Below are 13,336 nucleotides of genomic sequence, written 5' to 3' on the forward strand. Positions count from 1 at the left end.
GTGTCAAAGTTCTATGGAATTCAAATCTCAGCACCCCAGAAATAAAGTTTTATTGGAGCACAGTCATGCTCATTTGTTTATGTATTGTCGTCTATGGCTGCTTTTGTAAAACACCGGCAGGCTGAATAGTTGTGACAAAGACTGTATGGCCAACGGAAGCCTAAAATATTTATCTGGCCCCACACAGAAAAAGTTAGCTGACCCCTGCTTTACTCTATTAATTATTATGAGACATTACATTAATTTGATTTTCAGATGTTAAACTACACTTGTATTTCTAGGATAAATCCCAATGGGATATGATCCAAAATCCTTTCATATGTTGCTTGATTCAGTTTGCTAAAATTTTTTTGAGTATTTTTGCATCTCTGTTCCTGAGGGATATAGATCAGTTCCTTTTATTGTGATGTCTGTGTTTGCTGGCTTTGTATTGAGAAAAATAGTGGCTTCATAGAGTAAGTAATGAGGTGTGGTTTTTTTTTAATGAATGAGTTTGAAGCCTGGTATTATTTCTTCTTTAAATATTTGATGGTACTCACCAGTCAAGTCATCTGGGCCTGTGCTTTCCTTTGTGGGATTTTTTTTTTAAACGTTATTGATTTTAGAGAGAGAGGAAGGCAGAAGGAGAGGGAGAGAGAGAGGAACATCAATGTGAGACAGACACATTGATCTGTTCCCTGTGGTACACAACCCAACCAGGGATCAAACCCACAACCTGGGTATGTGCCATGACTGGAAATCAAACCTTTGGTGCATGGGACAACACTCAACCAACTGAGCCCCACAGGCCAGGGCTCTTCGTAGGATAATTTTAAATTATTCACTGAATTTATTTGTTGAAGACCTATTCAGATTGTCTATTTTTTCTTGAGTTACATTTGGTAATTGGTGCTTTCCCAGGAATTTGTCCACTTCATCTGAGTTGTCTAATCTGTTAGTATAATTATGATATCCCAATAATCCTTATTTTCTTAGTCTAAGTATGCCAACTTTATTAATTTTTTCCAAAGAACAAGCTTTTGGTTTAATTAATTTTATTACTATTTTTCTGTTTTCTATTTCATTGATAGCCAATGCACATTATTTCCTCCTTCTGCTTGCTTTGGGCTTAATTTGCTCTTCTTTTACTAATTTCTTAATGTTGAAGGTTGTTACTGCCTTGAACTTTTCTCTCCTTTTTTCTGATATAAGAATTAAGAGCTATATCGCTGCTTTAACTGCATCCCGTAAGTTTGATAGTGCATTTTCACCCAGTTCAAAATATTAAAAAAATTTCTCGTGATCTTTGTCTTTAATGGGTTATTTAGAAGCATGTTCCTCAATTTCCAAATACTTGGGGTTTTCTCAGATTTTGTTCTATTGTGAATTTCTAGTTTATTTCTCTAGTTCTGGTCAGAGATCATATTTTATATAATTTTAATCTTCTTAAGTTTATTAAGGCTTGTTTAGTGGCCCAATTTATGTTCTATCTTGCAGAATGTTCCAAAAAGTCTGTTAGGAAGAAATCTTTATTCTGTAACCACTGGGTGGAGTGTTCTATTTGCATAGTATGCATTTTTCCATGTTTCCTTTCAACCTATTTTTGTCTTCGAATCCAGAGTATGCCTCTTGTAGAAAGTATACAGTTGGGTCCTGCTTTTTAATCCATACTGACAATGTGTTTTTTGGGTGAAGTGTTCAGTCTGTCCACATTAAATAGAATTGATATGGCTGGCTTTTTGTCTCCCATTTTTTACTATCTTTTTCTATTTGTTACATGCTTTTATTGTTTTTCTGTTTCTCCTTTACTGATTTTTTGTGTTAAGTGTATCATTTCAACTCCTCTGTTAACGTTTTACTTTTTTGAGTTTTTTTCTTAGTTTGCTCACGGATTACAATATGCATCTTAATTTACTACAATCTATTTCAAAACAATACCTTAATTCTCACAAAACAGGCATTTTGCGTCAATATACCACCATTCCCTCCTCCCTCCGTTATTATTTTCCTATGTTCAAAAATACTTCATATATTACTTCTATATGTTATAAACCTAGCGATGTTATAATTATTGCTTTATATAATCTTATACCATCTAAAAAAGAGAAGATATGAGAAAACTATAGTTTTAGACTTACCCAGTTACCATTTTTGGTGCTCTTCATTTACTAATTCCTATGGATTTAAGTTACTGTTTAGTATTTGTTTCCTTTTGTCTTGAAGGACTTTCTTTAGTATTTTTGCAAGGCACATTTGCTAGCAACAAATTCTCTCCATTTTTGTTTAGCTGGAAATGTCATTATTTTGCCTTCATTTTAAAAAGTCAGTTTTGCTAGATATAAAATTCTTAAATTCTTGCTCCCCCCCCCCCCTTTCAGCACACTAAACATGTCACATGGCTGTGATTTCCATTGTTTCTGATTAGGTCACCCACTAATCGTATATTCCTTCCTTGTACATAAGTTATTTCCCTCTTGCTGCTTTCCAAATTTTCTGCTTTTAGTTTTTAACAGTTTGGCTCTAATTGTTCAGGTGTTGAATATTTGTTTTTATCCTTCTGTAGTTCATTATTCTTAGATCTGTTGATTATTGCTTTTCATAAAATTTGTGTGAAATTTTCTGCTATCAACTCCTCACTTTTTAAAAAAAAAATATGTCTTTATTAATTCCAGAGAGAGGAAGGGAGAGGGAGAGAGACAGAAACATCAATGATGACAGTCATTGATTGGCTGCCTCCTGCACACCCTCTACTGGGTTCGAGAGAGAGAAACATCAATGTGAGAGAAACACACAGACTGGTTGCCTCCCACATGCGCCCCAACAGGGGACAGGGAGCAAACCATTAACCCAGGTACACACCCTTGACCAGGAATTGAATCCTCAATCCTTCGGTGCACAAGCCAACACTCTAACTACTGAGCCACACTGGCCAGGGTCATACTTTCCCTTTTTTATATGCAAAAACTTTTAAAGAATTGATATATAATATATAATATTATATTAGTTTCAAGTATACAACAAAATGATTCAATATATGTATATATTACAAATCACCACATACAGCTTTTAAGATCTACTTTTCTTTAATTTTTTAAAAGCCTGGTTTCAGTGTACATGACTTCACAGATTTTTATTAACTTTATCCTTAAGTATTTTATGTTCTTGAATGTTACTTATCATAGATATTATATTTAAATTTTTTTCAATGGTTCATTGCTGATATATAGCCATATAATTGATTTTTGCATATTGGCCGTGTTTCCCGTGAAGTTGCTAGAACTTTATCATGCCATTTATTTCTTACTTTCCAGTCTGCATGCCCCTCCTTTTTTTCTTCCTTTATTGTACTAGGTGAACTTCCAGCACAATGCTGAATAGAAGTGATAGACCTGATATCTTTGCCTTGTTCCTGACCTGGGGGGAAGGTGTTCACTTGTCTTTTATGATTAAATATGTTAGCAGTAGGTTTTCCATATATAGCCCTGAGTTAAATAATAATGTTTTGGTCAACAATGAGCTACATTATGGTGGTCGAATTGAAATTATATAGAGCTATAAAATTACTATTGCCTAGTGACACTTTAGCCACTGTAACATAATAGTGCAAGACATTACTCATGTGTTTGTTGTGATGCTGGTATAAAGAAACCTACTGCTCGGCAAGCCATATGAAAGTATAGCGCATATAACTACAGTAATAGGTGATACCATCTAGGTTTGTGAAAGTATATTCTATGATGTTTGCATGACAAAACAGCCTAATGACGCATTTCTCAGAATGTAGCCCTGTCCTTAACCAGCGCATGATTGTATACAATTTATCAGGTTAAACAAGTTAACCTTCTCCTTGTTTCTTTAGAGACTTTATCATTAATGGGTGTTTAATTTTGTATGGGGTTTTTAATAAAGATTTTTTACTGATTTTGAGGGAGAGAGAGAAACATTGATGTGAGAGTGAAACACTGATGGGCTCCCTCCTGCATGCCCCTCACCAGTGATCCAGATGGGCATGTGCCCTGACCAGGAAAGGAACTGGCAACCTTTCGGTGCACGGGATGATGCCCAACAAACAGCCACACCAGCCAGGGCTTCATCTTTGATTCTTAAAGTTTGTATCTTTTTCTTTTTTTAATATGTTTTTATTGATTTCAGAGAGAGGAAGGAAGAGGGAGAGAGAGAAACATCAATGATGAGAGTCATCATTATCGGCTGCTTCCTTCACGCCCCCTACTAGGGATCGAGCTCACAACCGGGGCACGTGCCCTGACCGGGAATCAAACCTTGATCACCTGGATCCTAGGTCGATGCTCAACCTCTGAGCCACGTCCAACCGCGCTGTATCGTTTTCTTTTATACTATGTTTAAACTATTGTGTTCCTAAAATTACTAGAACATGCAAAAATCTGAACACCAACCAGGAGTTAAATTTGATTTTAAGATATTAAATTTTTTTTCATAGGTGTGACAAAGTTAATGTGCTTTTGTTAAAAGTCTTTAACTTTTAGCCCGGCCGGGTGTGGCTCAGCAGTTGAGCGTCAACCTAGGATCCAGGCAATCAGGGTTCGATTCCCGGTCAGGGCACATGCCAGTGTTTCGGGCTTGATCCCCAGTCGGGGGCGTGCAGGAGGCGGCCCATCAATGACTCTCTCATCATTGACATTTCTCTCTCTCTCTCTCCCTCTCCTTTCCTCTCTCTGAAATCAATAAAGACATATTTTAAAAAAAAAGGTTTAAAAAAAGTCTAACTTTTAGACATGCATTCTTAGTGATTAAAAAATATGTCTAGGATGTTTTTCAAAATAAGATAAAATGAGGGGGCAAGATGACACAAGACTAGCCAGAAAGTGATAATTTCTCAATTATCAATTTGAAGATGGCTGATGGGTTCAATTTTGTCTACTTTAGTATATGCTTAAAATTTGTCCTAAGAAGTCAAAAGTCAGTAGAAGTAACTTAACTTCTCTCTGGTGGTTATAGCTCCAATTTGATATGGCTGGGTTCATGTGTTTTGTTTTCAACTGTTAGGGACTGCTTTGATTTCTTTCTAGCTTAATTCATGCTTTAATTATGTAAAACATTTACATGGCTATTAAAGTACAAAACATGATACTTCAGAGGTCTCCCTTTCATTCCTGTCTCTTCATGTTTTCTCTCCCCCATAAGTAACCACTTTTATTAGTTTTTTATTACCTTTCCATTGTTTCTTCTATAAAATATTAATAAATATGGATATATATTTGTATTATATCCCCTGGCCCTAACAAAAGGTGTCTTATTATACAAATTCCTCTGCAGTTTGCTTTCTTAACAATATGCCCTGGCAATCACTCCAGAGTACTATAAAAAGATTCTCCTCATTTCTTTTTTTGACCAGTCCTCTACTGATAGACATCTGAATTTTCTGTCATTTGCTATTAAGAATAATGCAGTATTTGTATTACAAACAGTAAAAATGAAGAGTCAGATATAAATCATCATATTTTTGCCAGTGTATCTATAGTATATAAATTCCTAGAAAAATATGTAAATTATGTCACTTTTTAGATGCCAAGTGATCAAATTCTTTTTTTTTTTTTTTTTTAAATATATCTTTATTGATTTCAGACAGGGGAAAGGAGGGGGGAGAGAGAGTTAGAAACATCAATGATGAGAGAGTCATTGATCGAGCCCACAACCTGGGCATGTGCCCTGACCGGGAATCGAACCCTGATCACCTGGATCCTAGGTCAATGCTCAACCACTGAGCCACGCCCGGCCGGGCCCAAATTCTTAATCTCTATAACATTAAGTATTCAAAGGGAAAAAACCACCAGGTTATTTACCTAAAGTAAATGTTAGGCTACTAGTATAAAGTCATGGTTGGGGGAGGAGTTAGTAAATTGTCTCTCCTATTAAAGATTTCCAAATCAATCCATAGGAATAATAATTGTTAATAGAATCAACTAGTAACCACAGTCCCTATCTTTCAAACACTTTCTTACATTAAAAGTGAACAATGTGCCCAGCCGGTGTGGCTCAACAGTTGAGCATCAACCTAGAAACCAGGAGATTGCAGTTCGATTCCCAGTCAGGGCACATGCCCAGGTTGCAGGCTCGAACCCTATGGGGGGCGTGCAGGAGGCAGCTGATCAATGACTCATCATTGATGTTTCTATTTCTCTCTCCCCCTCTCCCTTCCTCTCTCTGAAATCAATAAAGACATATTTAAAAAAAGAAAAGAAAAACGTGAACAATGTTGTGACCTCAAAGAAATAAATAAATAATGTGTACCCTGTGCTTGGCATACCTTCCACTTTCCTTCATTCAAGCAATTCTAAAAACACCATCTCTTTTATGAGGACTTTTTGAACAGGAAGATTCAGTGAATAATCCTGGCCCTTTGCTGTGAAAGCATGCTTCTTAAATGGCTTCACTTCACCTCATAATAGACAACAATTTCCCTACATAATATTTAAATGTTATTTGATACGTGTTATTACCAAAAGATATTCTTGGGCTTTTTTATGTCTACCTTTGATGTGTCTACCTACCGTGTGTGCAATGATAAACTCTCAAGGTTAAAGGAACAGGCTTTATTTCTTTTATACTGTGACCAACACAAACACAGTACATTCAATCATTTAATAAACGCTTTCAATATTATCATAATGTTTAGTCCCATGTTTAAGATTTTACATCTTTTTATAGAATGATCTGTTTACTGTGCCCTTTGAATGATAGCTACTAGTATCTTCTTGAAATATAAGTTGTCCTAGTAATGTATATCATTATTATCCCTAACGATTATTCATTGACTGTAATTTTTAAGTTTCACTTAAAAGATCAAGATAGGATTTGGGCCAGATTCCAAAATAAATTTCTTATTTCATTTCTACTTTAATGTCACTTCCTCCTTTTAAAGTATCTTTCTTCTATAAACCAAAATGAAATTTGCTAAATGGACTTAGTAGCATGCATTTAAAGCCTGTATAGGCAAGACACAAGGGGATATGACTTACCCTTCTAAAACACAAAATACTTACGCATCTGTCGTCTTTGTACACCCATTTAAATTTAGTACTTCAATGTTCCTACAGTTTTGTGCAAAGGTCCTTTATAGGAAAGAAACAAAGTAAAAAGTCTGAAATGAAATGGACACAATTCTGATATTTAAAAAGTAATAAAAGATATATATTGTGTTGGTAATATTAGATATTGGTACAAAAGTAGTTCACAATTACAAATAAATTAGTTTTCAATCATACACTCTTAACACTGATCTTTTTGTCAACCAAAGTTAAAATTACCTTAACTTTGAGTAAACAAACAAAATTTCCTCAAGGGTTACAACTATTTATGACATGGGAAATTTGGCTCTTTTTGAGGGGGCACTTGTGCTTGTTTTACTCCCAAGACCACAGACCTCACTACTGGGTATCTTTGTGTTACAAGCAATATGTGTGTATTTGGGTTCAGAATAGCCTGAAGAAAGCTCTAAGTTTCTTTATAAAAAGCTTAAAGCCATTTTCGTCTTTTCTGGATGAGATGGTGCTGTCTTTACTTCGGTCAGGAAGATCAGTTACTGGATAGTTATGCTCTTACCGTAGTGCATTGTCTCCTACTCCGAGACACCCACGCAGACTCAGCTTTCGTAAAAAGCCCCCGCACCGTTTTGAAATATTCTCCACGACCCGGCCCTGTGAGACAGGCAAACAAAGAGGCAGGCCCTCACTTTAATCATTCATAAACAAAGATGCTTCTACTCGGTTAAAGTCTTAGTTATTAGTTCAACAGGAAAGTTTCAACTACCGTGAAAAAGCTTTCCTGATTAACACATCTAGTTGAAACATGCCTAAACCCTATATTGCTATTTATTTTACTCAATTTTTAAGATATTCTGTATTTGAGGAAATGGTGCTCTGCAGTTCTTTTACGCCTATACTAAGATGTACATCTATGGAAGTATGTCTGTAATAAGGTAGACTGCCCTCCTGATTAAACTGCAGCTACTGAAAGATATTAACTCGACTATTTCGGTATCCTTTCCAAAGTGTTTACTACAGTATTCTAACTACAGCAGAAACTCAATGAACACAACAGAAGCTTGCTGACTGCGTAGGCCAATGCTGCTTTAAACATTCACTTCCATGAAGATTAGAGAATTGTGAAAAACATAAAACCAACTTAATGTCAGTAGGTATTATTTTAAAAGCACTTTTAAAGATAATGGAAAGTTCATGTAATGCTTTTAAAAAACTTCTTACATGGATCTGCAAGACAATTAAGCTCCACTGGAACTTAAAAATTTTTTTTTTACCTAGCTGGGTGTGGCTCAGCGGTTGAGCATCGACCTAGGATCCAGGGGATTGCAGTTTGATTCCCGGTCAGGGCACATGCCCGGGTTACGGGCTCGATCCCCAGTCAGGGGCATGCAGGAGGCAGCTGATCAATGACGACTCTCCCATCATTGATGTTTCTATCTTTCTCTCTCTCCCTTCCTCTCTCTGAAATCAATAAAAATATATTTAAAAAATAAAAATAAATATTTTAAATCTAAATCTCACTTAATCCTTAAAACACAATGAGGAATCTATTATTTCCACTCTTTTGATGAGACCACAGAGATCAAATTGAGGTTAAAATAATTTAAGCTTAAGCCATTATGCTTCTCCATTTTAGAAATAATAGGCAATACTAAGAGATAAAATATGGGGAGAAGTGAGAAGGGAAAAAGAAAGTCTCCCTCCAGCAAAAATAATTCAATAAATGACTTTGACTTTTTCTTTTTTCATGCTCCACAAAAACTACCTATAGGCTTTCCAAGAACTAAAATGCTCATTTCAAGAAGAACTTATGTAAATATCATACCCCAACAAGTTAACTTGACTGATTCTTCAATAAAAAAAATTATAAAAAGACTTCCCTAAAATGAACAAATATAGGTTCACATTTCCACCAGAGAAAATTAAAAAAAAATTTTGGTCCTATTAATACAAACAAATTAATATTATTTCAATAAAATAATTCTGCTCATTCTCAAAAACTCAAAAATAAGTTCTTGGGAACATTATAGGCTTCTATGAAGTTCATATGCACTAAAAGTAATAGTCTGTCTCTCCAGGGAAAGGAGATTTATATGGTTGGGCTAATCTGTTACATGCTGTAATTATATTCTAACAAGAGAAATGGGGCCACACACCACATAATTATACCTCAATATCCCTCTGGAAATCAAACAGGTCAATTCGCTGCCAGTTACTGCCATCCAGAGCCAGAACATTCCAGGCCTATTTTGAAGAAAAAGAAACAATGAGCAGGAGCTGAAACAAAGGGGAAAAACTAGCAATATTTGCGTTTACAATTCAATCTACTAATGATTGAACTTGATCAAAACATTTCTCAGCCCCCCACCATTAACTCCCAAAAAGTCTGCCTTCTTATTCATATTTTATTCTCCAATTAGATTATCTCATAAATGAGTGGGTACAGAATCTAGCAGCTACAGAACATCTTAGGGGCTTGGGGAAAGGACAGGCTCTAATAAGTATCATAGCCAGAGACTGTTTTCTAACTGGAAGATTCTAGTTTCTCATCCCAAAATGGCATAGCTCAGCTGATGAAAAGCAAGTCTGTTGCTCTATCCCTCAACAAGGATCAAGATGAGGTGAAACCAAAGAAAAAAACAGTACTCTGAATATTGCTATGCTCAATATCTATGTGCTATCCACAGCATCACTTGGTCGGACTTGAAACTGTGATATGGTGATCTGGGGCTTAGAAAAGACAGTATCATTTCTCTGTATACCTGATAGAGCCTTAATGCTTTCCTCATTACCAATTTGCTCACTCATGCATGTTTTTCAATTGGTCATCTTTCCCTCGAACTTGATTCAGTGATAATTGCAAAACAGTGAAAGTCTGAGACTTCTCATATATTTCTTTAGTAAGCTAACAGGAGGCAAGAAAGTTTCTAAGCTTTTCAGCTTTTCAGGATTAGGTGAAAAATGACTGAGTTAATTTGTTGTGGATCATTCTGTATTTTAATTAGAAAGCTTTTAAAAGGTTTCCCTATTGAGTTTAAAGTGTAAACAAAAGTCTTAATATTGTTGAGCTATAAACTTAGAATATCATCTCTAACAATAAAAACACAGATTTGGTACTGAAAAAATTTTTTAAAATTGTGGATACACTTATTGATCCCAGGATAACTGTCACACAATCAGCAAGAAATAAGTCAGTGATATGAAAATAAACAAAGTTATTATTCTAGAAATCTTTAGTTTCCTCAGGAGTTCAATGTTACTTTTCTTTTTGTATCTTCATCTTTTTCCAATGGTTTCTTAAATGGCTAGCCATAAGAGACAACAGATAAAACTTTTACAGTTCATATGTTTACTCAATTCTTGGGCTAAATATACCTCTGATTTGGTTTGATAGTTCCCATTTCTTTATACTACTTTCTCCAGCAACAGGAAACATGCCAAACTGAGACTAAAACTTGGAATAACAAGTTTCCTTCCAGAGTCTGTTTTTTAAAAAATAAATTAATTATACTCTGGCGAGCGTGACTCGGTGGTTCGAGTATACCAAGGGTTGTGGGTTTGATTCCCAGTCAAGAGAATACATACAACTAACATCTCAAGTAAATAGTTCCCCTACTACAAAAACTGATTATTTTCAGTGTCAGGCAAGGGTACCCCTCTAACCATTCTTACCCTGGAGACCTGAGCACAGCGACACAAGGTAACAACATCCAGAAAAGAAAATATCCTAAAAAGAGATAGAGACAACTTTATTATAACATAAAATATAGTAATTTACAAAGATAATACTGCCCATATAAAACATAAGGGGAGAAAGTAATCCTTTACTTAATAATATAAGTACCATACTAGTTCAATTATAAACATCAATGGATGATAACATATTTCCAACTGATACAATTTTTTTAAAAGTAAAAACACAATTTTCACACTTCCATTTATGAAAAGAAATAGGTTAGGGGAGGAATATCTTTATAAAGAATTTTAGTTATAAAAAAAGGATAAAAAATATTTTAATACCTACAAAATAACTAACTATAAAATGTTAAGTGTATATATTTAATTCTAATTTAGGAGATTATAAAACTCATTTACACATCAATGTCAGAAAACACTGCCTACAATTTTTCTCAGTCTTATAGAGGATAAATATTTATTTTGAAGCATTATTATTTGAAATAATTTATTTGCTTAAAGCCTGATAACTCTCCACACTATAAGCCACCTGGAAGAATAGGTCAGAGCATCCTGAGAATAAAGTGAATGGGTCACTTCTGTTTAAAGACCTGCTTAACTCATGAATACCCTTAAAAGTCATTTTGATCTGAGTAACGAACCAAGCTCTCTGCAAGTGGTAAAAAAATACAATATAGCATGTACTTCAGAGATTTAAATAAAAGATTCTGAGTTAGCTTAAAAGAATACAACTTTATTTTTTAGTGATTAGAGGCTAATTTCTTCACATTTTGGAACTTGGAATAAACTGAGTTAAAAAATTACATCAGAGAGAAAGTTATGTGCATTTAGTAAATACTTCCAGTTTTTTAAACTTTTTTTATTTGGGTAAAATACACATTACATAACATTTACCATTTTAACCATTTTAAGTGTACAGTTCAATAACATTAAGGACATTCACATGTTGCAAAAGCATTGTGATGCTGTGCAACTGTCACCATCACCCATCTCCAGAACTTTTTCATCTTCAAAAAGCACAGAACTGAAACCCTGTAACCCTTAAACGATAACTCCTCATTCCCCTTTCCCCAACTCCTGGCAACAACCACTCTATTTTCTCTATAAATTTGACTGCTCTAGGTATACTTTCATACAATTGAGCCTGATTTCTTAAGATCATTTTCTTTTTTTTCTTTTTTTTCAAAAATATATCTTTATTGACTTCAGAGAGAGGAAAGGAGAGGGAGAGAGAGAGATAGAAACATCAGTGATGAGAGAGTCATTGATCTGCTGCAGCCCGCAACCCGGGCATGTGCCCTGACTGGGAATCGAACCCTGATCGCCTGGATCCTAGGTCGACGCTTAACCGCTGAGCCACACCCGGCCGGGCAAGATCATTTTCTAAATAAGGTTTTCTTCTAGGATAAAGTTATGATCCATATTCCCCTGTCCACAAAAGAGCACTGACCTAGACAGAGATATGACTTTAGGGCTATTAACTAGCTCCACAATATCAAAATGAGCCTGGAGGGAGCTCATGATGTCAGAATGTTTAATGGTAGAAAGACAAAAAGGACTTGAAAAATAAATAGTATCTCTCCATAGCCAGGTGGCTCTTATCTCAAAACACAAACAATTCTGTGTGTACACATATATACAGGACATACACATAGGCAGTATGTCTAATATGTATCAATAGTCTATCACTACCATGATATTGAGGCATCATAGGAGCTGCTACTGGCTAAGAAAATCTGGGGCTAACGAAGGGCTGAAGTCTCCCTCCAACAAAATTAAAATAAAATACCCAATTTACTCTTCAGAGTATTTTTCATTTTTGTTGCTCCAGGCAACATATTAAGCTTGGTAATATTAAAATAGCAAATGGCAATTATGAAGAAACAAATAAATCAAGGAAGAGATGAAGTTCTATAGACATGCAGCATCCAATTAAATAATAGACTATATGTGCAAAGCTTGTAAATTCTCCAAAATAAACAATATTACAGGGTTAGGGGAAAATAAGATACTAAACTACAATACTATATACTATACCAAAAAAAATTTGAGGCTCAAATCTTATAGTATACCTGAATCAAAAACCTTTGTCTCTGTTCACAAAAGGGGAAACAATAGGCCCACCCAGCGTGGTTCAGCGGTTGAGCATTGACCTATGATCCAGGAGATCGAGGTTTGATTCCCGGTCAGGGCACATGCCCGGGCTGTGGGCTTGATCCCCAGTGAGGGACATGCAGGAGGCAGCCGATCAGTGACTCTCATCATTGATGTTTCTCTCTCTCTCACTCTCTCCCTTCCTCTCTCTGAAATAAAAAAATATATATTTTTAAAAAAGGGGGGGGGGGAACAATAATCTCTCTTAGATCTGAAATGTCCTCTTCCTCACTCCCCTTTCCTGTCTAGTTAATCACTACTCACTCCTTAAGTATGTGTTATTTCCTTGGAAACATCTTCTGAACTCTCCAAAGTTGGTTGTAAAGTCCTACATATGAGCTTGCTATAATGTTCTAGGCCAGCGATTTTCAAAGGGAGAGCTGCAAGATTTTTTAAAACATGCAATGTTTTAAGAGGGGCACTGACCTCTTTTCCCTTAGATTGTCAAAAAAATGACAACAGCCAACACAACAATAGCCGTCTGG

General features: G+C 35.4%; 1 protein-coding gene across 5 annotated transcripts in view; it reads right to left on the bottom strand.

The window, feature by feature from the left end:
- The window catches only part of FBXL20 (F-box and leucine rich repeat protein 20), a 64,027-nt gene that overhangs the window by 18,677 nt on the left and 32,014 nt on the right, over positions 1-13,336 (bottom strand). For all 5 annotated transcript variants that reach the window (XM_081162966.1, XM_081162969.1, XM_081162967.1 and 2 more), the window contains exons 3-6: positions 10,674-10,728; positions 9,171-9,245; positions 7,561-7,655; positions 7,002-7,070 (exon numbers count right to left, since the gene is read on the bottom strand). In XM_081162966.1, coding sequence (XP_081019092.1) covers positions 7,002-7,070; positions 7,561-7,655; positions 9,171-9,245; positions 10,674-10,728 — 294 coding nt within the window. The remainder of the gene's footprint in view (positions 1-7,001; positions 7,071-7,560; positions 7,656-9,170; positions 9,246-10,673; positions 10,729-13,336) is intronic.

Source organism: Miniopterus schreibersii, assembly GCF_964146895.1.
Source record: "Miniopterus schreibersii genome assembly, chromosome: 16".
NCBI lineage: Eukaryota > Metazoa > Chordata > Mammalia > Chiroptera > Miniopteridae > Miniopterus > Miniopterus schreibersii.